The sequence below is a fragment of the Eucyclogobius newberryi genome, unplaced genomic scaffold (genome assembly GCF_026437365.1).
Source record: "Eucyclogobius newberryi isolate DKJ021-1_F unplaced genomic scaffold, fEucNew1.0.hap1 SCAF_22, whole genome shotgun sequence".
Lineage (NCBI taxonomy): Eukaryota > Metazoa > Chordata > Actinopteri > Gobiiformes > Gobiidae > Eucyclogobius > Eucyclogobius newberryi.
Genome location: NW_027315857.1, coordinates 17,897,497 through 17,923,445, shown reverse-complemented (window position 1 = coordinate 17,923,445; position 25,949 = coordinate 17,897,497). Strand labels below are relative to the sequence as shown.

Sequence of the window (25,949 nt, the reverse complement as noted above, 5' to 3'; positions counted from 1 at the left end):
TCCTCATCCAGAAGACCCAGCAGAGGATGTACTTCCTACAGCAGCTGAGGAAAACCAAGCTGACAGCGGAGATGATGCTGCAGTTCTACCATCATTGAGTCCATCCTCACCTCCTCCATCACCTCCTCCATCACCTCCTCCATCACCTCCTCCATCACCTCCTCCATCACCTCCTCCATCACCTCCTCCATCACCATGTGGTACGCTGGAGCCACAGCCAGGGACAAACAGAGACTACAGCGCCCTCTGCTGAGAAGGTGTTCGGCTGCAGACTTCCATCTCTGCAGGACCTGTACGTCTCCAGGGCTCTGGGACGAGCAGGTCAGATCACAGCCGACCCTTCTCACCCTGGACACGGACTATTTGAGCCACTCCCCTCAGGCAGGAGGCCACTCCCCTCAGGCAGGAGGCCACTCCCCTCAGGCAGGAGGCCACTCCCCTCAGGCAGGAGGCTACGGTCCATCCGGACCAGAACCTCCCGCCATAGGAACAGTTTCTTTCCCTCCTTCCTAAGCACCTTGTCCTGTCTCTCCCCACACACGCCTCCTGTCCTGTCCTCCCCACACGCCTCCCGTCCTGTCCTCCCCACACACCTCCCGTCCTGTCCTCCCCACACACCTCCCGTCCTGTCCTCCCCACACACCTCCCGTCCTGTCCTCCCCACACACCCACCCTGGGGACAAATATATAGACAAATATTTGGACAGTTTCAGGACATACACAGACGTTCACGGTGAGTCCAAAGCAGGTGTCACTCATGTCCCAACTGGAGAATATGAAATCAACTCTACTGTCAACTCAGCACAGATAACACCAATGACAAAATATAACTCATTTTTGATTTGTCATTATTTTATCAAGATCAGGTCATTGAAATTATGAATATGTACAGAGTTTTATCATAAAGTTTGATGATATTAGAAAGAAGATTTTGCAGATGTAGGGCACAATAATCTACACAATCTAAACTCTTCAAAAGCACAATCGTGACATGTGACGGTCGTCAATGTTTAATCTGATTTGTTTTAAAGATGTATTGTTATTTATGACTTCTTTAACGACAAAGATAAACTCCAAAAGCTAAATGTTAGGCCGGCTCGCTTTCTTCACTGTCGTAATGGCGGCCTCAACAAAAATAGACACAAGGTGCAGGAACTCTATAGGTTGGGTTCATCGCAACATCCTAGAATCCCTATAGTTTCAAACTGAGCTGAGAGAGGTCCGAATTCTCACTTTTTGCAGATTTGTTTATGGGTCATATCTTTAATTACTGGGCCTATCAACATGAAACAAAAAACTGGCACATACAAATGATCAGTACACAGAAATTGGTGCCGTTATTCAACCCCAAAGACGTGATCGTCGTCAGTTGAATGGACTTGAACCCATAAGATTAACATGAAACGTTTGTGGAGCCAATACCATAACGATAAAATTCAATAGATTAAATGTTCCTTTTTTTTTATATCGCTTTCGCATACAGTGAACATCCCAAAAAGTTACGCAACGCAAACGCAACCTCATCCTAACAATGCCCATAGAGTCTTTTAAAACAAACAAGTGTCTCAGCGCTCGTCTCCACAATAGAGATGATGCACGGCGCAGTTGCCCTGTTCATCCTTGGCATTTAAGTCTGATCAAAACATAGTAACACAAGCCACTGCAGCGTGACCTTCTTATCCCCGAACAAGAGCTCAAACAGACTGTGTCGCCCGGGCAGCAGGGCACAGCACCGGGCAACTCCAGTGTGAACAATGCAAGGAGTGTGTGTGTGTGTGTGTGTGTGTGTGTGTGTGTGTGTGTGTGTGTGTGTGTGTGTGTGTGTGTGTGTGTGTGTGTGCAAGATTTCAGTCAAATAGACTGAAAAAGCGCCCACCATTTACTCAACTTTACATAATGTTGCAATTGCTTTGTTATTTCAGGCACTAGAAATTGTACTTTTTCTTCAAAATTGGTACTAAAATGATGTTGAGCAGATCAGAACTAGTGGAAGACTGCACGGTAACACAAGAGACTATTGTTTTGTGTTGAAAATATTTTTTTAGAATTTGAATTTTTTAAATTCTTTAAAATTTTTAAATCAAAATTGGGTTCCAAGTTTATTCTTTAGTATCAAAATAGACTTTGAAATTGTAGTATTGTGAAAACACTACCACTAGAACAAATACAATGTATTATTGTGTACAATGATTTTTCTAGTAAAAGTGAAAATTCCATTTCAGGTTCTCACAGACATTCTTACACGAGCAGCTCTTTTATGGACCCATTGACACACATAAAACTATTTCCAAGAAAAAATGCTGCTACAGACATTCATTACATTTGTCAACAGAGTTCACTCTTGTGCGTGTGAAATGCAGCGTTGAGAGAACAAGGGCTTAACAAAGTGTGAGTGCACTGGATGTTAAAGGTTAAAACTACATAACATTCCATCTTATTAACTTAAGTTACTGGGATGGTTGAATATGTATTTTCGGGTTGTTTGAAGTGATCGTCGTCACACCCTGTTGTCTCTGGACAGAAAATCAGCCTTGCAACATTTTCCGACATCGACCCGAAGACAACCCTCCTGAGAAACCCTCGCTCTTATTAGATATTTTGTTGTATTCTTCTACTTCCTCGCCCCATGAAGTCATTTTAACCCTTCATCAGTGTAGTTATTAGTAAAGGACTGCCCAGTTTATCTTTTAAATTTGACCAGGTGACCTTCTTCAGCCAGATGTGTGCCAGTCACTGCTGCACTGCGCTGGAGGCAAATTAGTGCCACATATGGTGCTGAGACAGGACATGGTGGCGGTATCCGTACACACCGTCACCATGGCAACCCCCGCTCGGGCCAATTTGCGGGAGCGTGCTAGGTGTAACGGAGCTCTATCAGGGGAGGCGATGTGCAGATAGAGCCGTCTCCCTCAGCCCACGCCCTGCATGCTAACAGAGACCACTGTGTGGAATACATCCAGAATACACCACATCATGATTTCACTTCATATTCAAAAACAAGGACTTCTGCTTCACCATTTCTATATTGGTGAGGATTTTAGAGTTTTTACCTCCAATATTGTGTAGAATGTGCTAGTGATGTTGTCCCTCACTCAGATTGCAGTCAACATGCCTGGAAAATTAATGTTCGAATAATACAATTTCACAAACTCAGATATAGGCTATACGCAGCTAAATCGTCCACAATATCAGATAAATAGGTCATCACCCTCAACAGTATTTAAGTAAGTAAACTTTTCTGGACTTTCCATGGATCTAAGGCCCTGTTTATATACCGTATTTTCCGGACTATAAGTTGCAACAGCCAAAAAAATGCATAATAGAGAAGAAAAAACATATATAAGTCACACTGGAGTATAAGTCGCATTTTTTGGGTAAGGGTTAGCGGCTCGCGTTCATTCGTTTGTGCATTGTTTGAGTTATAACAGAACACTACATCATTTGAAAATAAGATTGAACAATTATAATGTGATTAAATGCTGAAAAAAACAGTTTCCATTAATTTACAATCTCAAACAACAAGGCACTGTAAAAATAACCATTCAGGAGCCGGTATCAAAAAGCAAGTATCGTTAAAGTACTGGTATCGAAAAACAAATCTAACAGCACCTCGCCCTACATCAGACGCAAACAGGTGTTCAGCGTAGGTTCAGCAGCCAAGCCTCTCGTAAACACACTTAATTCTCGTACTGTGTTAAAACCCATTCTTCCAAGTCACTAAACAACCCTCCTCCATCTCCTCCCCGACTGTCTCCTCTTGAGCAGCTGAGGTCATGGCCTGTCCGTCCTCTGAACGGCACTGACGTCACCTCGTGCTGTTACTATACATCTCCTCTCTGCACGTGGCCACATTCCACACACTCCAATCAGACCAGCCTCAGGCACATGGGCGGGGTTCACCTTTTAAAACACGATGCCCAATGAACAGATGGAGGGCAAAGGTTACAGAGGTGAAGCAAATTCCTACGCTGTTGTTATGATTACGTACGCGTCACATGAGCACAGATGACTAGCAAGCATGCAGCATGTCTGAAAGCTAACCAACAAAACTAGCAAAACATCCTTTAGTTGAACTTATATCCGAGACAGATTTAATTCCGTTTTAGTCCTTGAGATTTTATTTGATGTTTTTTTTTTTTTTTTTATCATTTCTTGCATGCTAATCAGTTATATGTATATTTGTTGTCCTAGTAAAGAGCAGTATTGTTGGCTAAACCTGGACTTTTTTGAATGTTGTTTTGGTTAGTTTATGTTGAAGGACTTTTTGCACGCTCTTACACAAACTTTAGCCAATAACAGTCGGTTTTCGATGTTTGAGACTAAGACCAATAAGAGTCATCTTTCATTCACACTGTCATTCGTTCTCAGGTTTGTGACCAAATTTATGAAAACAAACGTACTCCGTGTTAGTTGGTCTGAGCATCACCATCAGACATAATCCTCCTTCTGGTTGTATTAGTGAACATAGGGCTGCATTGTCGGCGCATTGTTGACTTTGTGCAGAACCGTGACAGAAAAAGAGGGGAAAAGTGGGCGGAATAAGGTGAATAGATTTTTAATTTATTTGTGACTGTTTTAATAGACTTTTAAAACAGTCACAAACAAAAGCTGTTAAATCAAAACGTGTGCGCCATTATAGTAGTGATGTCGTTTGTTTTACTATTGCTATGGGAGCCGGGGACAAAAGGTTAAAAGTTTGCAGAATAGCTACATATCATCATGCTATTAAAGGCTGTGTAACTATCTGTCCAAATCAGGCCGTATTGTCTCCTCCACGGCTGGTTTTGGAGACGGTTCAAGAACGGGTCAACTGTTTCCTTTTGCTTTTTAACAGTGACCGAAAAGGAGCCGGAGCAGATAAGGGCGCTTCTTAAAGGCATGTCCATATATGGTCAGGAGGCAGATCGCAGTGGTGATGGAAAAAGTGCAGGGAACAGACAGGGCAGCAATGGAATTCAGGGGGGACGCAACAATGTACGGCCTGTTAGCGAACGCAGGCTAACGCAAGCTAAAGCACACTGATGTCAGCAAGTTATTACCATCTTAAAACAGGGCCCTATCGCAGTGAATAATCTGTTACAAATGACTTGGATTAGGTTTAAATAACGAAACAATTATAATCATTATTTATTTTTGTACATTCAAAATTATTGAAATGTTTATTGAATTATGTCTTAACAAAGAAAACCAGAAATACTAATGCAGTGGATACTATGAAGTAAAAATAAATTACATATAGGGAACAAAGTTAGCTTGCAATGCTAACAGTCAATTTGAACGGATAGGAGGCTCCCTAAATGTATGGCATTTCGTTTTGGAGGCAGAGCATTCACATTTTCTTAGCAAATTTGCTTAGTTTAGGAGAATATTGTACCAAATACAGTCACAAAAGTCATGAAGAATAAAGTGTCCAATTGCCCAAATTTGTGTTGTTATCCAAAAGTGCTAACAAGAGCTGCGGGCTAAATGCTATTGTGATGCTAGCGCCGCTTCCTTTTTATTATTCTGGGGTAACACTATGTCAATAACTTAAATTAAGACTGTAACTCAACTTGAAATAGTGGTGCTTAAAATACACATAATTTGGCAGGAAACATATTAGAAGAGTGAAAAACTTTCTGTTGAATCAACAGAGACATTTAAGGAGTCCCATTTGAATAGCACCAATTTAGCAAAAATGGCTACAGAAATGCTACAAAAAAAGTTATAAAAGCACACTTAGTGACATTCTTTCCACTGACTCAGACAAACACTCAATATGAACATTTAATGACCCGTTTTCACCCACACAAAAAGTGATATACTATTATGTACTTTATTTGTGTTTTGTCAATGAAAAACAATATGAATGTCTTATCTTGGTGGGTATTTGTGAAACCTGAAGAATACTGTTTTTATAAATATTACGATATTTTAGTCGGTATGATAAACTACAATATTTCTTGGAAATACTTAGTCAAAGCCCAAAGTTCAAAATAAGCTTATTCCTAGAAAGGAAAGGGAGGCAAGTTTACTTCCTGTTTACACTCATAACTTGAACTAATTAAAAGTCATAGACCTACTTGTTTAACTTGTTGTGACTTTGACTTATTGTCTTTGTAGAACAAGCAGCAGCTGTGAAGGAGACTGAAATGTGCACTCGGTGGTTGTATAGATGCGTTGTGATGGGGAAGTTTAGTGTCACTCTAATTCATTCTGATGCATGCACATGTTAATTATAAAGATACTCACTGCAGTCAACAAAAGGGCAAAATATTGTGGAGAATCAGCACTGTGCATGTTCTGCATGTATTGAATTGGGCTGACACAGTGCTTATTGCAGGCAAATGCACAAGTTTCCTGTGTCTTTTTGAACTAATACCTGCTATGTATGAGTCATAAAACCTTTTCAGCGCACAAGGCAGGTCTGTGCATAACCCAGATTATAATTCCATTGCTAAATTAGTTATGAGTAATCGATTTAACTCGTTTCAGCCCTAGTCACCTTTGTCAATTCATCGTTACAGCTCTAAAATCAACACAGCCTTCAATATTATGGTCATTTTCCCCAACCCGAGACTTTTGAGTTATCAGCACTTTCATGCAGCAAGCAGAGCACTTGAACAACTCCTGAATTCTAAGCAGTAACTATGACTGTGCGTGTTCGGACATTGTTCCGCCGGTGAAGAAGATGCTTATGTCAGACTTTTATTTAGCGCCATTCTCTATTCCCGGGCAAGCTTCCAATTCACAGCCCTCACTGCTCTTACCAAGGGAGCACACTGGCCCCTCACAAACGCGCAGAGAGACTGAATGCAAAGTCTGGAGAAATCCCTTGGTATTTTCTGTCTGCCGTTTTCCCCTGTTCGACTCAATGGTGGTCTATGTAAGAGTAGAAGAAAAGATGAAATTGAGAGGAGAGCAGAGGACCAAGGGGGTTGATTGTGAGTAATGCAGTGGGTAGGTGCGGGTATATAGGGTTTAGCGGGAGCTGAATTGGCCTGCATGGGTGGGGGGGTGGGCGGTTGGGCGGTGGGTGAGCCGGGTGCCATGGTTGGTGCCAGGGGGCGACGCCGCGAAGGCTCCACCATTGTTGTCGTTGCCATAACAAGAATGCCTTGGAAAGTCCACGGCCGACCGAACCAACAGCTGAAAACCACGTTAAGTAGATCTACAATAGGAAAGACGCTCTGTGCACAAGCTCAGGCTGGCAAACTAGACAACAGTATTTCAACAACAGCATTTTCTATGTGTGTTATGAAGTTACAGGCAATCTGAAGTCTTGAAAAAGATGGAAAAGATGACAAAAGCAAGTCTAATATGATGAACCAGATCTCACATTGTGTAAAAATGTTCATTGACAATACCCAGAGTTCTCAAAATGTCCAAAATACACATTTTTGTTTGGGATTGGCTCAACAAATCTGAAATATCAATCTCATGATTTAAAGTCCTTTCATTAATAGCACCACATCGTAAGACCTGTTAATTTATACTGACAGAGAAGATGATAATCTTTGAGCCAGTTTTTTTTGTTTCATGCGGACAGGCCCAGTAATTACAGAGATATAATAAACCAGGACAACAAATCTGCACTTTCACAGTTAAAATGTGACTTCTACTTAATACTTAATACTGACCTGTGGGCAATTATTTTCCTCGAGGGCCATATCAGAATACAGGCAAGTAGCGGAGGGCCGGCCCGCGATCATTGGTGTGAATTAATTTCACATCATCTTTATCAAGGATACAAGTGCAGACAGATGCCTAAGGGCAAAATAAATAAATAAATATTACTTTGCATGTTTGTCGGGCTGGATTATAAAGACAAACGGGCCGGATGTGGCCCGCGGGCCGTAGTTGGTCCATCTCTGGTCTATGTAAATTGAAGTAATAGCCACCATCTAAATTGAGATTTCAGTTCGATTGTGATAAATCTTGCAGACTTACTTGGACAGGTTTCAAAGCCACTGTCTACTGAATCTTGATTGTTCATCGATAATACCAGCCTAACGTTTGTGAAAAGTTGACTTTTTTATTTCTTACAGGAACATTGGCACATAGTATGGCGCTTGGCTTTAATGTTCAAACCACATATGCCTCTGACAACGCTTCAGGTGAAACATGTCTTTATGTAGTAATATATAAATACTTACATTTTAGGGGGAAAATAGTCTCAATGTCCACCCAGAACTGGAGCCAGGGTTAGAGCGCATTGATTTTATATATGTAAATACATCTTAAAAAATTACATTTGTGCCTGAGCATGAATTACAGGCCATTGGACCCAAACAAGACCCCGAGTTAATCGCCTCCGATGTTGGTCTTTGTAAAGCAAATACACCAATGTCACTTTCTCAACCTGGTCTGCCATGGGACCAAGAGAACAGCCTCACCAGGAAGTACTGCACCTCCACAGATGCCCAACAGGGTCAGTGCCTGGGGTTTTGTTCAGGGTTAATGCGGTCGATTGTAGCTGCAATGTCGTGTGGAATTATGCAGAATCATTAAGAGAGATAAGTCTACTCGTTTATATTCTGTTTTAGATTACAACTTTTTTTCTTGAACATGAATCCTTTCTAAAGTTACCAAAAATGAAACAATTGGCTTATGAAAAATTAAATAAATGAAGAAATACGTTGTTGTATCCTTCTCTCAGGGTATCCATAAAACTTGGGTCAGGGAAACTTTCATTCTGGAGCGAGTTGCTGTTGCCAGATTGAGTTACACTCCTCTCGAGTGTTTCTCCCAGCAGCCTCTCTGCTCGGGGCCTGTGAGTGGCTACAGTGCGGGGCAGTGGTTGGCCCTGGTTCTGCCATGCCCAGCCCACGGGACACCTGCCCTGGCACCACACAGACGCTCTGTTGTGGCTTGATGGGCTGAGTGGGCTTAGCAAGGGGCAGGCCTTGGATAACAGCATAGTAAACAAGCTGCTAAAGAGGTTTATTCAAGCCTGATGGATAGAATAAAAGAAAACACTAAATTAAATAGCTAAACACTAAAAATCTAGGTTAGGCTTTACAAGAAAATCCAACATAATGTCAAGAATTAGGCCTGTCACTAGAGGTGGGAGATGTAGCCAGAAATGGATAATATTGCAATTGTTGTTGAAGATATGCAAAGTATGGAGTATATTGTCGAACATTAAAAACGTTTAAAAATGTCCTGTAAACTGAGTAGTGTAATCAAACAAGGGTTAAGTGACATTTCTCCTCTTTTGTGGTGATCAATAATCAACAAGTAAGAATAAGAAAAGCTTTCACAAACCATGAATGTTCAACATACACTGCAATGAGTATGTTTTTGTTTTCTTTTTTATTAGTAAAATACACATTCTGGCGTGTTCTGGTGCACTGTGAAAATATTGTCAGAATATCGCAATTTTAGATTGAATCAATATTGCCCACCTGTCACTATGACCGTGTTGTTAGTCAGGTGATGGATGGAATATCTTAAGCCTAATTATAATTGTATTTGTTGCAGCTCATGCCTTTTACATATAAAAAGGATTTACAGGGACAACTCATATAATGATTTTAAAATGTTGACGACGCACAGGAGGAAGTGCTTATATGGACATAAGAAAATTAGTTATGATGACTTTCCTACCCAGAATTTATATTGGCACTACAAAAAGGCAAATTACATGATTGAGTCCTGTATTTACTGAATGTCGGTCCAAATGTAAGCTACATCAACAAGCAGCTGTTTTATTTCACTGGTTCCCTAAAAAAGGCAAACAAAATACAATAAAACCTATGTTTTTTAATGTTTTATTACTGACAAATAAAAATGCTAAACCAAATGCTGCATGACACAATGTTATTATTTTGGACAGAACAAATCATGTGAAAAGGGCTTTAGAACATTTGCTATTGTTTTTTTTTTGTCAAATTGTAATCAGCGCTAGGCTATGCTAATGTCAAAAGTAATTACACTTTGCAACCATCTGGACTTGGCTTGAATTGGATGTTCCACAACCGATGCCAAACGGATTATTTTACCTGGCATATGTCTTGCAATCTTTTCTTGCAATGACATTTCATTTTTACTAGTTTGAGTTATTTTGCTAATGGAGAAAATAACACAGCAAACTGAAATATGGGTGGGAAAATAAGTTTCAAAATGAGAAATCTATAAAACAAAAAACCCAGTCCAGTGGAGTGAGCCGTGGAGCATGTGGTTTGTCCAGTCTGACAAACGTCACCGTTTCTATGGCGGTTGTGATTTCCCTATTTGAGTCGGAACAGAGTCAAAATTCAATCTGAGCCTGTAAATGAAATATGAGCTCAACATTTAACTGCCAATAAACCTGACCAAACAGTACAGAGAAACACGGAGGCGTTTGGGGTCTAAAATTAAACATCATGAAACTTTCTTAGCAAACTCTATTTAACTTAAATAAATGGGAACTACGGCTATAACTAACAGATTATATTTTTTACAATTTTTGGCAGGGGTATTAGCATTAGCCATTGAAAGTTGTCCACTGCTATGGAAGAAAGCTAATTGTGAAGGGATGTGACAATATCACATTTTAGATTATTCAAGATTATCAGCAAAGAGAAAGGAAACATTTATATTGTATTTTTTTATGTTGGCAAATAATAATAATAATAATAATAAAATAAATAAATAAATTAATTAATTAATTAATTTAAAAAATTAAATAAATAAATGAATAAATATATATATATATATATATATATATATATATATATATATATATATATATATATATATATATATATATATATATATATATATATATATATATATATATGAAAAAATGTTTCACAATCAACAATTAACCTGCCTACCCTTTAATACAGGATATTCATTTAAAAATAAAATATAATGGCCACAAATGGATTAAATAATATAAATCTATGCTTATTGTCCCCTCATTGTAGCTCTTTTAAGTATTAAATCAGTTTATTAGTGAGATGATCTCCATGGTAACGCTTGAGACTTTGACAAAGTCACATTCCTTTGGCTCACGCCAATAACAAACAGATTTGTGAAGAATAAAACAGAGTTTACAAGTAAGATTACACTCTGGCACTACCTCCTACCCCCCCTCGCACTCGTGTAAACTCATGAAGCAGACTGTAGCTCTGTTCACTCGCACTAGTGTGGACCTCCGGTGTAACGGACCGGTTGTTCAGCACGTTTATCTGCGCGTCTTGCCCTGAGACATTTCTGCAGTATACTGTCCAAAAATCCCACATGGTCATAAATATTCAAGACAATTGAAAAAACGGTTAATCTTGACATCCCTTTAATTGAGTATGCTCTAAAGCTAATTCGGACACTCATTTTGGAACGTAAGGAGACCAGTTTCTATTGACTTGCACATTTATTACCATGAATTGCCCTTTTGGTTTACAATGTGGCATGAAGTGAATGCAATAAAAGTAAAAAAAAAAAAAAAAAACGCTTTCCAAGAATAGACACACTATACAGCATGTCTCTGTAGCTTGAAAAAATCAGAACCTTTAACTGTCCCTGAACAGGCTGCAATTTTCAACACAAGATAATATTACTTTCTTGTATACTTCTCTTCTTATTTAAATTTTGATAAAGCTCAAGATTATTATTACCGTACTTTTCAGGCTGTACAGTGCTCCTGAATAAAAGCCGTGCGCACAAAATTTACGGAGGGAATAGAAATTGTACATATACGAGCCGCACCTGACAATAAACCGCAGGTTTACATTGTAACATGAGATATTTACACAGAAATATAGTGCCGGTTGCAACTGTGGTCTGCTGCGCCGTGGGTCTAAGTAGGCTATTTTTTCAGTGAATATGAGTTGGATTGTAAATAAAACACACAGCATTTTGAAACTTAACAAACAGAAAACACACCACAGCTGTCCCTACTGTCCCCTCTGTCCCCTCTGTACCTACTGTCCCCTCTGTCCTTGATGACTCTGTGAGCTGATTTACCTGTGTCCGTGTCTTCACATCTGGTTCATCTGCTCCTGAGCTTGTGCTTAGCCAGTGAGTGTTACATTGAAACATGAGATATTTAGTTTTGGTATAGATTAGTATCAGATTTTTGATACTTTTGACAACACTAGTAGCTTGTGGATTAAATGTGAATGTCCTTGTCAACAAAAACAGTTTAAAGCCGCTTTCCAATCTAGCAAAAAATCTGCCCAAATCTGCTTAATTATGGCATTTGTCAATAAAGTGAATGCAGCAATTTATAGATGTATTCGACTTTTCACCTGAGTGCTGTCCTTGTGAAGTGCAACGGAACCAATCTTGTACTTCATTATAAAATAACATTAAAAAAGTGCTGCTTACAAATGATTGGCTGCCAGCTAAGATGCATCGTGAGCCAATCTGGGCTCAAGCCCTTTTCCTAGAGGTGAGCTTAATTGAGCGTACAAATGTTTTATTGAAAACAAATGTGCTTTGCCTTGTCAGTCGATTTCTCAGTTTGTTACGTAACTGGGAGAGAGATGCAACTTTATAATACGCCACAACACATAATTAATAATGGTATGGGAGGGCATCTGCTGTAAATGCTAAATGAAGAGACAGACAACTCGTCGAAATTAAAAAGCAACTTCAAATAAATAAATTGGCAAAAGTAGTTTATTTAAAAAGGACACATATTATGCTAAATTTACTTTTTGTATATGTTATAACGTTGTTCCCTCGTCAAAACACTTGTTTTATCAATTCTGTTTACGCGGTTGTCTTACTGCCTCAGAAATCAGTCCGTTTAACCTTTCCTGGGATTTTGATGTCACGGGTGGAAATTCTGTGCCGCTTTAGGTCTATAAATCATCACCAAACTCGTCCTGATCATTTCTGCAGTCAAATCTTGATCTTTATAACTGACTAGCATGCCGGTCACGTTGCTTACATGGCTAGCAAAAAGTCCTCTAAAAGCACAGGTACTCAAAAGCGTGTTAAAAGACCAATACAAATACAGATAATGCATAATTTGAAGTTAAATGTGATTAAATGCAACTCATATTCCCTGCCTACGCTGGCCTACTTTATAATGTTGTTGTGCAGCATTAGAACCATGTTAATCGTATCCAAAAAATATAGTTAACACAAGATAACGATCATTGATAGACTTCCCTTTGTTCCAGTCCCACTCTGCAAATTTCACCATATAATCTCCACCTTAATCATTAGTCCAACTCTGACTCTCCTTGAGCGAGCGTCGACCCGGTGTTATGTTAGCCTGCGGCGGGTGTTTGTCGTCACAGGGGCAGCTGTTGACATTTGAGATCACAGACGGGCCCCGCTGTACGCCGCCCGAAGAGCCTCGCGTCTCTCTTTATGCAGAGGGAATCCCAGCTTATTCCTCTCGCTACGTTCAAGACATCAAAGTCCCTGCGGCGATGGGGTGTGCAAAGAGACGAGACGTGCGAGTGAAAGCTGAGAGAGGTGTCGGGTCTGAGGAGGGATGGGGTTTCAGGGGTGAGAGGGGTCGTTAGAAGGTCAAGAAGAGAGCATTCCACTGGGTAAGACAGGGTAATATTTGGTTGAACTTGGACCGGTTTAGCTAGCAGTGAACCAGCAATTGTAGGTCCACCGAAGTGCACGTTATATGTTTAGATTTTTTTTTTTTCGATTAGGCTGTTCTGTTTGCCGTAACCCGACTGACCCGGTATGAAACTAGCCGACCAAAAAAGAAATATCAGCATTTTGTTGAAAAAACGTCAAAATCTTTACCCACTTTGACTAGTAAAGAGCTTTGAGGGCCTTGAAGGTGGGAAAGTGCAATATAAATACATTAGTATAATAAATAATATCAAAAAAGGGTAGGGCTGAAATGATAATCGACAATAAAAATGAATTGTAGTCACATTTTGATCATCGTAATAACTAACTGGACTTTACAGACTCCAAAACACAAACAAAAAGACCTTTTTATAACAGAAAGATAAGCATTTTTTAAATCAAAACGTTTAAAAAAAAATCACTATTTCAGATTTTCATCAATAATACACTTCATTCATAAACATTGTCTATCCAGAAGCTGTCAGTCACCCTCGTTCAACCTTTATGATTAAAAATGCACAATAAAAATATGTTTTGACTAGACAACTAATTACTGACTAGTCAACAACAAAAATTATCATTCGTTGCAGCCCTAATTACAAATGCAGCTCTCTGAGAAATAGTTTGATTCAATAATGCCACTGTCATGCTATAAAAGGTAATTTTGTTTGTGTTTTAGAGACAATAAATGATCATTAAAATAGTTAACAATGATTTTAATAGTCACAATTATTCTGATTGTTGGATGGTTTAATTGACATAGAACTAACTGTCCCGCTAAACAGTTAAGGTATGTTTTCTCAGATATGTGTTTTTAAATTATGTATCATTATTGCATTATCAACAAATAACCAACATAAGTATATTTTCAGTATGATGAGCGCATGCTTGAGTCAGAGAAGAGTTCTGACAGGAAATCAATGAGCTCACATCTGGAAGCCTTTAGAACACTTCCATCCACCTACAAACTTCTATACACTTTGACCTGCTCTGCGCTGAAAAACATCTATAAGAAACATGAAATAAAGCCAAAACAAGATTAGCAATTAGACTAACCATGAAGGTGGAGTATACAAGCACAAAACAATGTTAACAACCAACCTACAAGCTTAGAAACACAATGTTGCATGTTCTACCCATGTCTGATTCTCATATTTTGGAAGAAAGTTGTTGTTTTTTTGTAGCAGTGCATATATGAAGAATGGGTCAAATACAGGAGATATTATTAAAGGGGCTGTACCGTTTTATTTTTCATGCAATACATTAAAATCTGTTTTGCCCCGGCACAGATATTTGGATAAAAATGAGACCAAAGTGTGTCGTCTGCATCTAATTACAGAGCGTTAGCATGCTAATGCTTGTTAGCTTTACAGGTAATGTGAAAAGCGCTTATAAACTCATTGCTGTGAATAATTTGGACGCTCATAATACAGTTAGCAACACTTTTGGACCACCACGGACAGTTTTAAAATGAACTAGTCGAGTTCTCCCGTGTTTTTAAGACAGCGCGAACAGCACCTTTAACCTCCAGTGCTCATTTCCAACAGAAACATCGCTCCCGCTTCTAACTCTCTCCCAGTCAATCCCTCTCATTATCCCGGCCAAACAAATCCTTGTGCGTTCCACTGTTTAGCCCGGCCGACGTGAAATCAATGGTGAATGTTTGCCCACTGTCCGCTCTGGCAAAGTCCCGTCGTTTACGGAGAAGGAATGACAAGTGAACAGGAGACAAGCTTTGAAGAACTCGCTCCACCGTTCAGCTATGCAAGTCACCTTCTGCTACCCAAAACATAAGAACACCCAAAGAGCCACTGGTGTTCTCAGCAAGTATTCAAACAGATGAAGAAGACGGGAAAGCTTTAGGAAGTGCGCCAAGGAATTGACTGTACACCACTTTTCATGGCTCTTTGAACACAGGCCTTAATAATGCATAGTAACAGAGCACATTGAAGACTTTGCCAGGTTACACAGTGAAGGTACTGTCCGCCACCTTTTGGAGTCGTATATCAAATGGTTCATAGGTAAATGAGTGCGGTATAGACTATATTGAACTTCTTCTTGGCAGTCGTGGGTTTTCTCTCGTCGCACCGACCTAAACCCGACCTAAACCCAAACCCAGACGGACCTGCACCTCTTTAACAGACTCTGCTCACATAATAATCTAGTATGGAAAGTAGGTTAATTTGTGTACTTTGTTATTCTTGCTTATTTTGATTTTTTGGCACGGTTTTGAAGCCTCCAATGGACAGGTGTTTAAAACAATGTCATTACTATGTCCAAATCAAATAATTGCTATTAATAAAACATGTATATTTATAAATGACTATGCAATCTATGCAAGTATGTATTTTGTAGTAACTTTAAAAAAATATATTGATAATGATTTAGGTCCAGCCAAATAAAATTGTTTATCTAAGTATAGTAGAAGAAATTTTGCCGTACTCAAAAATTATAGCCTTGGGAGTCACAAATTATACATTTGTTTTTGTGACATACAAAGACATGTCTGAAAATCCAACAATAAAACATAAATCTAACTCAGTTGGTTGGATGTCATTTTTATATCTGACTTTAAAACAATAATGCATTTTCAAATAACTCTGTATTTGTCATTAAATAAGACTGTAAAAGGTTTACATTGATGACAATGACATATTAAATCTTCCACAATTCAAACTAATGTTACATTTAAAAGTCTTGGGGCAGTACATTTTGTACAGATGTCACAAGAGTATGTCCCGTAGCAACACCCCTAAAGTCTGAAACACCAGCAGAGAACAACTAGAGCCCATTTTAGCCCAGCTAGATCCGTGTCAACAGCAAACACCACACGGGACGCCATTTATCCCTCTGAATACTTTCACTGCAGCCAATTCCACATGAAGACTTAGCAACTTATTGTAACTTTAGAGTGCATTTGACATCTTAAAAAGGAAGTTAATGATTATATTTAGGATTTTAAAATATATTGCCCAGTTTGACTATTTTGGTGACGTTTATTATTGTATTTCCTGGTTGGACATAGGTAGAGGTAATTCCAAACTGTTGGAAACTGTTACCTAGCAACCATATTATAAATAAGGGCCAATATCCATATCAATTACAAAACATTTATGATTTCTTTGACAACTAATAATACCTGAAAGAACATCTCTATTTTGTTAAACGTCAGAAAAAGATGTCAGTTGTGTTTCAGTCGTGTCTGCATTGTGGATGGATTGTCGTTTATTGATGACATAGACAGGGAGATTCTGTTGTAGAACACTACTTCCTGTCATTTTCAATTTGATTTTTTCAATTTTTCTTCACAAACTGACACTCGACTGAAGTAAAACTATGTTGAATATTGACCACGGGCCCTATCCCATCAAACAAAGTCATAATTAGAAAAATATGCAAACCTGTCATATGCACTTTAAGCCATCCCAAATAAGTTTGAGTCTAATCATGTCTGCGCGTTATTACCGCATTACACCGTGTAACAGCGCAACATCAGTTCAGACTTTATTTCCATTATCCTTTGCTAATAAACATGATATGCATATTTAAGAGGTGACAGCAGAGGAATGTACGGTGGCATTACAATTTTGGTGACACAAAGGAGGGTCAGTGACGTCTCCAAATGGGGTACAAGCGGTGCACAACTTTGTAACCGAACATAATCTACAAACGCGTCCATCCTGTAGCCTCGCGGTCAAATACGAGTCGGAAACGAACAAATTAATGGCATTCATCACAGTCAGGCAGTTGAAAAACACACGAAACACGGAGAACAAGCGCTGAGAGGAGAAAAAATGAGGCGGAGGCTTGGCTCAAGTTCCGACAAAAACGGTGCCAGCGCGGGCGTAAAGCCGGCACAAACGCGCGCTACCGCCCTGAAAATAACCCCGCGCTAAAATGTCCAAAAAAACGTGACGGATCAAGCGCGGTCTTACCCTCTAGAAGCCTGGAAATGAGCGAGTCCACGTCCAACTCCCCCTCCGCCATTTCTGTAGCGCAGAGCAGTGCCCGCCGCCGCAGTGTGGAGCAGCAGAGCCGGAGCAATGAGCAAGTCAGGCGCCGCCTCGCTCACGCAGCCACGCACGCTCCAGCGCCGCCCACTGACGTGCAGGCGCGGCGCCCGAAGGACACGCCCACTGACGTACAAGCGCGGCACCAGAAGGACACGCCCACTGACGTGCAGGCGCGGCGCCCGAAGGACACGCCTACTGACGTGCAGGCGCGGCGCCCGAAGGACACGCCTACTGACGTACAGGCGCGGCACCAGAAGGACACGCCCACTGACGTACAAGCGCGGCACCCGAAGGACACGCCCACTGACGTACAAGCGCGGCACCCGAAGGACACGCCCACTGACGTACAAGCGCGGCACCCGAAGGACACGCCCACTGGCACAGAAGGACGGCACCAGAAGGACACGCCCACTGACGGCACCAGAAGGACACGCCCACTGACGGCACCAGAAGGACACGCCCACTGACGCTCCGCCGTTTAGAAATTCCACACACAGTAAGTGTGTGGAATTTCTAAACGGCTCCGAAAGGTTTGCCAGAGCTGCTCGTCTGTTGCTTACGCTAGCTGTTTTTATTTTTATTTTTATCTTTATTTATTTTTCCCTTCCATTCCTTATTAAAAAATGAGAGGATTTGTCTATAGGAGTTTTTGTTTATAAGAGTTCTTCTAATAAGAGTGTTTTTTAAACTTCTTATAAGTTACCTGTCCTTTTCCTCTGTATCTACCTGCGTTGCAACATGTGTGGATTATCTTATCTCATCTTATCTTGTCTTTTCAGCTTTGTGCATGTCACATTTCAGGTGCTTGGTCTCCATGGAAAGGTCATTGCTTTGCCTTAAAGGTCCCATAATATGGCACTAAACGGTTCATATTAATCAAAAATCTAAAAAACAACAGTCTTTCTTCATTATGAGTGTAGCCTACCAGATTCAAAGTTGTAGTTTTATTGATTCCGGCATGTTTTTTGTTCTGCAATTTAGACTTGAGCACTTGAGCCTACCCCCTATCCCCGCCCACTAATGAAAAATTAAGAAGTGATCCGAGTTCTAAAATGGAACTTTTGTATAAATGTAATCTTCTGCTTGTTACAGTGAAATGTGACTAGGAAGAGGGGCGTATTAAATAAAATTAAAAGAAATGTCACAATATTGATAATAGCTTGACAGTGCTACTTTATAACTGTAATGCCCCGTACTAAAGAACCAGCCGACTTGACATCTTCTTCTAACACCACATTTTTCATTGTGATCATGATATTAAACAGAAACGACAAATATTCTGGGTGATTAGTCAGCTCACAGTTGATTATTTGTATAAGTCTGTATAAAAGTAGAAAATTAATAGATTCATCAGAACAACTCAATGAGTCTTAGCTTAAATACCACATATTATTCATTATGTGCCTTCTGAATGTATTTTTGGCAACTCTCTCCTTATTTTTTCACAGTTAAAAAAACAGTAACAGAAGTAACAAAACAAACAAACAAACAAACAAACAAACAAACAATACAGACACAGAACAAACAAAAACAGACAGGGGAGAACCAGAGGGGGGGAAAAATGGATACATTTGAAAATATGTTTTAAGAAAAATAAGGCATCCTAAAAAGGACAATTTAAGGCACAAAAGTCCAAAATAATCCCATTTAGTCCCATTTTTTTTAACACATTTGTCTTTTTCCAAGTTGAGTCTGTGTGTGATTTTTTCCCCCATTGTCTGCATGTTAGTTATGTGTCAGTCCAGTGCAGTGATTTTTTTGTGATGGTCTTTTTCCCAGCCGTCAGTAATATGTTCCAGAAGTATCCTTTTATGTTGTCCATGGCAAAGGTTTTGAGGCCCAAATACATAGCCCTGAAATTGAGTGGAATGGCAGTGTCGAAAACAGTCTGCAATGATCTGTTTCTATCCATTATTTTTGTGCAACAGAACACACCATGTTCCTCCTGGCAACCACCTTTTCTCCAACATTCAGCCCCTCCCTGAGAGTAACGAGCACTTTGACATAGTGTTATCAAAAACGAGTCACATTCTTCCAACAGAACTCCTTCCAAACAATAGATTTTGTAGTCTTTCACTGTGAAGTACACACATTTCCCACTCCTCGTCCGCCAGAACAAAAATGACCCTCTTTTCCCCATTTAACGTTAATATATTTAGTAGATTGGTAGTTTTAACGAGACTTTAGTGTGATATTGTGACCTGTAACATTCAGAATCAGAACTGAGCTGCTTTCAAGTCCAAGAAGACAGCGCCCCCTTGTGACACATGATGCATAAAGCAGCAGGCATTGAACCGGAACACAATACAATCGCTATTGCAGAACTATTACAATACTATACACTACAGGGCATTGGGGATGGCAGTGGTTTAGGTCAAGCAGTGGCAGGACGTGAGGAGGGTCACTGAGGTCAGGGCGAACAACCATAGCAACTGATTTGCTGTGACGCTGGGAACCCACGAAGAAAAAGGGTTTGTTTATAAAAAAAAAAAAGGGTAGAAATGAGCAAAAGAGGAAAGAAAATGTTATACAAACTGCCACACGACTGATAGGCCACAAACATGCTCAGCTCAAGTTTACTGTTGTTTTACTGTTGTTGTGTCCTTGAGCAAGACATACTCACCTTGCATTGGAATGAATGAATGAATGAATGGTTTAGCCGCGCCTATGACTGACATAATTGTACCTGGTTTTTAATATTTAAAAAAAACGACATTATTTTTATTCTTTATCTTGCTCTGACGTACATTGTTTTACATTTTTATAAATTGCATTGTGTTTTTATTTTATTTGTTTTAATTGTGTTTTAAACACTGTAAAGCACTTTGAATTGCAGTTTGTATGAATTGTGCTTTATAAATACATTTGATTTGATTTGAATGAATGAATGCAACTGACTGCTACTGGTCGAACTGCACAATGCCATTATTAGACATATTGTTACTTAAATTAACTGATATTTTCTTCCTTTTTCATGGTCCTGCAAACATACGTTTTAGCTCATGATGTGTACAGAGAGTGTAAATGTTTAAAAAGTTCAAAACATATAGGGTATTTGGTATTTTGTAAAGACAGAGTTCACTGGGCCACGCCTTGTAGTAACAAATATGTTGGAAGTGTCAACTCTGTGACTGCAGCCGTGTAACAGACGTAACTAACAACACATAATAACCTGTTAAAGCTGTTTCTCGTACACACCTATACGTTACTAATGACTGGTCCTTAATTTAAGTTTGTGTAGGATAATAACTTACATTTGCCATACAATTTTCCGCTTATCACAGCTGCCAATGTGACCAAATAACTGCGACTGTGAAGTCCAAATGAAATGTGGGTGGGTCCATCCTAGTTTTTATCACAACTTCAATCCAACACACATCTTTAAATCCATTAGCTTATAAATATTGGCTACATTTACATTTAAAAACTCTGAAAACTCCAGAAATAAGAGAAGGATCAGATCATTGGCGCACATCTGTGTACATCTAAACACAGCCAGTATTGTATGCAGAGTAATTCATATTTGAGTGTTTTGGCGTCCTCTGCTGACCACACAAGGCACTGGCACTTGTTGTTTTTCATTGCAGTGAGTGGCGTGTGCATGAGGGGTTAACCTGTCTCATGAGGGGTCAACCTGTCTCATGAGGGATCAACCTGTCTCATGAGGGATCAACCTGTCTCATGAGGGTTCAACCTGTCTCATGAGGGGTTAACCTGTCTCATGAGGGGTCAACCTGTCTCATGAGGGGTCAACCTGTCTCATGAGGGGTCAACCTGTCTCATGAGGGGTCAACCTGTCTCATGAGGGATCAACCTGTCTCATGAGGGGTCAACCTGTCTCATGAGGGGTCAACCTGTCTCATGAGGGATCAACCTGTCTCATGAGGGGTCAACCTGTCTCATGAGGGGTCAACCTGTCTCATGAGGGGGTTAACCTGCATGAGGGGTTAACCTGTCTCATGAGGGATCAACCTGTCTCATGAGGGATCAACCTGTCTCATGAGGGATCAACCTGTCTCATGAGGGTTCAACCTGTCTCATGAGGGGTTAACCTGTCTCATGCTCTCATTGAGTTAAATTAACGGACGCGCTTGATGCATTATTTGTGTTGTTATTAGCCTTTAAATGTGCACTTGAGTACCTTCACATTAGCATCTCCTGTTTTAGACCAAAGAAAGTCATGACCTTTGACCATGAACTGACCTTTGGCTCTATCTACTGGCTGCGGAGGGAATTACACAGGAGAGAGAGCGAGACAAATACAGACATGCTAATGAAGACACACAGTTCTAATTAATGTGATAGAAATGCTCAGAACGAGTCTAGTGATGATTTACAAACTTAAAAACAGCACCGTTTTGTTGTTCTGAGGGGAGAGGACTAAATGCAAGGTATGTTTTTAATGACGGAACAATGTTATAACATGGTTCAAAGCTTAAAAGGTCAATTTTGTGTCTTTTGAATAAATGACTTTTAAGAACAACTTTCAAACCTTCTCAGATGTGGAGTGACCAGATTTTCAAAATTAAAAACTGGGACACACCCAGGTTGGGGTTAGTAAAATTGTAAAATTGTAAAAAGTGGGGGTAAAAAATGTGAAACGTGCCAACTGAATTTGTGCATTTACCGCCACCTACTGTAGTTGAGAGAGAGAGAGAGAGAGAGAGAGAGAGAGAGAGAGAGAGAGAGAGAGAGAGAGAGAGAGAGAGAGAGAGAGAGAGAGAGAGAGAGAAAATGCCCTCAGTCCATTCAAGGCTCTTGTGAGTCAGTATGTAATTGAGTGCATTTTTGTGTTGTGGTTATTTTAAAGCCAAATTTTCTCTATTTTGGCCAAAGAAAACACAGTATAATACAGTTGTCCATCCTACTCGCATGCCATACACTTTTGTGGTAACACTTTAAAATAACTACACCTTAATTAGCCTTAATAAAGCATGAACAAAGACAAAGACGCATAATGAACAAATGATTGATTAAGAATGATTAAAGCGTAGCCACTTCATTCATTCCCAGACCCTCACAGTCGTTCAGTCACTAGGGGCAAGTTAGAACCCGAGGAGAATCCACAGTAACACGAGGAGGACAGAGAGATCATGTGACGCTGTTCTGGCCTGGAAATTGAACCCATGATCTCCTTGTAGGGAGGGTAGAGCCCTAACCACTCAGCCACCATGCATAATGCTGTTTCACTCATCAGAAACATATATAAGGAGCTGTGTTTTGTTTCTCTCACACATTAAATGCACAAATCCTGCATATTTAAGCTATGTTTTTCTCTCAAACTGATAACACTGTGTTCCACCTTGTGAGGTCATTAAGTGGCAATACAAGAAGTGCTCCACTATGTTTCTGAACTCCACACACCTTTACTAGAATCATTTGAATCAATTTGAACTTGGAATTGCCTCATTTTGAAGTTACAGCTATTGTTTTAGCCTCTTAGAAACTTCTTGACTTGGTTGGGTGGCCAGGCTCCATGTGCAAATCCCAGCTCTTACAATTTGCTGCATGTCCTCCCTTCCCTCTCATCCCCATTTCCCGCTCAGCTGTCCTATCTACCAAAGCCTACAGGCCAAAAAATCCTTAAACAAATAAAACGTCTCGTCGCACCGTGATAAGGAAACTGTGTCTCAACTGAACAAAATTTAAACCAAAAATATATTTTAAAAATAAAGACGAAAGCTTAAGGCAATTGAACAACCACTTAATGACATCACAGGGTGGAACAGTAAATGTTGAGCTTTGGAGATATATACAGCCTAATAATGCAAGATTACTCAAAAATGTGTGAATAAAACAAAACACTATATTCTAACATGGCTAAAAGTTCACAGGAGTCCATTTTGAGCAGTTTAGGACCTTTAATTAATGTTTTGTTGATTATGAATTAGGACTTTCTTCTGCTTTATTAAAGTGGACATGTTGTGCAAAATCTACTTTCCTGAGCTTTTAACCTGGATACAACAGTGTTTCTTTGAGACTACAAATGAGACTAAATGAAGTCACTAACTTCCATGCCATAATAACAACAAGCATCTTGTTGGGGAAACCTTATTAAAACTTGATGCAACCAAACAAAAAGTGAAAGGACGACAGAGAAAACATGATGTCACACACTGTGATGCAACTTTGGATTTTGCTGTGTGCAGTTCCCAGAGGAAGTGGTGAAACTAAACTAAAGCCTGTGATAAGAGGAGACACAAGAGCCAGGCAGTGAGTCAGCTCAGGGCCGGGAGCAACTCTCTCCCCCACACACCGCGGCACCGCCGCTCTGCGCTGGCCGGGCCTTTCAAGTGCGTCATCTGGGTATTTCCGCACACTTTGCACCGCAGTGGGTGGAGGAAGGAGGCTGGTGAAGGTGGAGGCTCCGGGACTGCAGCGGCAGAGCCCGAGCAGGACAGGCCAAGCAGTCAAGGCAGCAGAACGGCACCGGAACAACAAGCACTGCACACTTCACAATAAAAGCATGGGTTAGAAAGGCGACTGCTTATTTATTTATTTAGTTTATTTATTTATTTATTATCCACATGAGTTATTACCACAGTAATAACTATTCTTCCTGGGGTACAGTTTATCAAAGCTCTTGTCAATAATCCTGACTTATAATACTCTCAATGACGCTTCACAGTTCAGACCAGACAAAAATACATATAAAAATAATAATAATACATAATGTATGGTAATTTGTTGAAGTTCAATATTGGAGGTCACCTAAGATAAGATAAGATAGCCTTTATCTTTCCCACAATGGGGAAATTTCAATGTTGCAACACAGATTAAGCACAGACGTATAATAATAAGATAAGATAAGATAAGATAAGATATTCCTTTATTGTCCCACATGGGGAAATTTCATTGGTGCAACGCAGGTAGATAAAGAGGTAGATACAGAAGAACAGATCACTTATAGGAAGTCTGAAAAACACTTTCAGTAGAAGATCTCCTATAAATAAATAAAAACTCCCATAGACAAATAAATAAATAAATACCATTGCATGTGATCCCAACGGTAATTGCACATGAATATGTGTCACGACAGCACATAGATTGCACATGAATTTCACAGTAATTGCACATATGACAGAATTGCACATCAGTATTAGGTTAGGTCAGTATTGCGACGGGATAACGTGACGATCTTCGGGTAAGACGACTGTTCTCCGCAGTTTCATGAGTTCCTCCTTTGTGGAAACGCGGTACGGCGCCGGCCGGGGGGCGGGGCCCGAGCCGGGGGGCGGGGCCGGAGCCGGGGGACTCAGAGCCAAGACACATGCTGACACATCGCAACGACACGACGAAAACACTCAATCCAGCCGAATAAAGTCAAAACAAGTTAATTTAAAGCGATTCCAGTGCGTGTCCCGATCGTTCGTGAAGTTCCTCTTTCATATAAACGTGTATATAAACGTGTACCGACGACACGCCGTACTTTAGCGCGGCCGGAGGGCGCGGGGGGGGGGGGGGGCTGGTGGGCTCGCTCGGAGCTAGCTCACGTCACAACAACACAACGAACGCAACGAAAAACGCTCAAATCCAGCCGAAAAAAGTCAAAAACAGTTGAATTAAAAAACTATTCCAGCGCGTGTCCCTATCGTACAGTAAAATAGAAAAAATATACTAACTATATTTACAAAATATAGGAGATAAAGCACAATAAGTGTGAGAAAGAAGAGAGAGCGTTTACACCGGGCTGCCAGCTGTACCAGCGCCTTATGACGTAAATAAAAACAGATAACTTAGAAATAACATTACACATTCTTATTTACAGCTGTTATATGGACAGAAAAATATTGCACCAAGGATGATTGACATTAGTCCAGTCCAGTTTGATTCCTTAAAAATTCTCCATGAAGATAAATATTAATTCCATACTGTGGAATATTACAGCTAAAGGAACCACATCTCCATGGAAACAAGCAGGTGGTAACTTACCTGGAGGAGTTACGGTAACTCCTCCAGGCCAAGTACAACTCGTTTATGATGCAAGTCCACTCACAGTAAGCCTCCTGACATCAATCCCGGACCGCCATGAGGAGCCCTCACCAGGGAGTACTTGCATTTTCAGATTTAAAATGAAAACAAACAGTATTTCAATTGATGAATGACTTTGTTGTAATTGTATTGGAAAATAAACAAGCGAAAAAGTGAAGGTGAAATTTAAGTAGGCTATTACTAGAGCTATGATTTCTTAGAGAGAGCAATGTTACAACAATGTTACTTAATGATAATAAATTCATGAGGGTGTTACTGATAACTTGCTCTAAAATTTACTGACTACTAAAATTCTAACTTATTTTACATTAGTTGCATTTTAATACATATATACAGTTACTAGGGATGTCGCAATATAACATTTTAGCGCTGCAATTATTGTGAGAGAAACATCACAATTTAACGATTATTCACGATTATTAAGACAAC

The 25,949-nt window shown here is 40.0% G+C and overlaps 1 protein-coding gene across 1 annotated transcript in view; it reads right to left on the bottom strand.

Moving 5' to 3' along the window:
* LOC140371466 (serine/threonine-protein phosphatase PP1-beta catalytic subunit-like) overlaps positions 1-17,603 on the bottom strand; it is a 30,094-nt gene extending 12,491 nt beyond the window's left edge. The window contains exon 1 of the mRNA XM_072458619.1: positions 17,451-17,603. Coding sequence (XP_072314720.1) covers positions 17,451-17,502 — 52 coding nt within the window. The 5' untranslated portion in view covers positions 17,503-17,603. The remainder of the gene's footprint in view (positions 1-17,450) is intronic.
* Between the last annotated feature and the right edge of the window lie 8,346 nt (positions 17,604-25,949).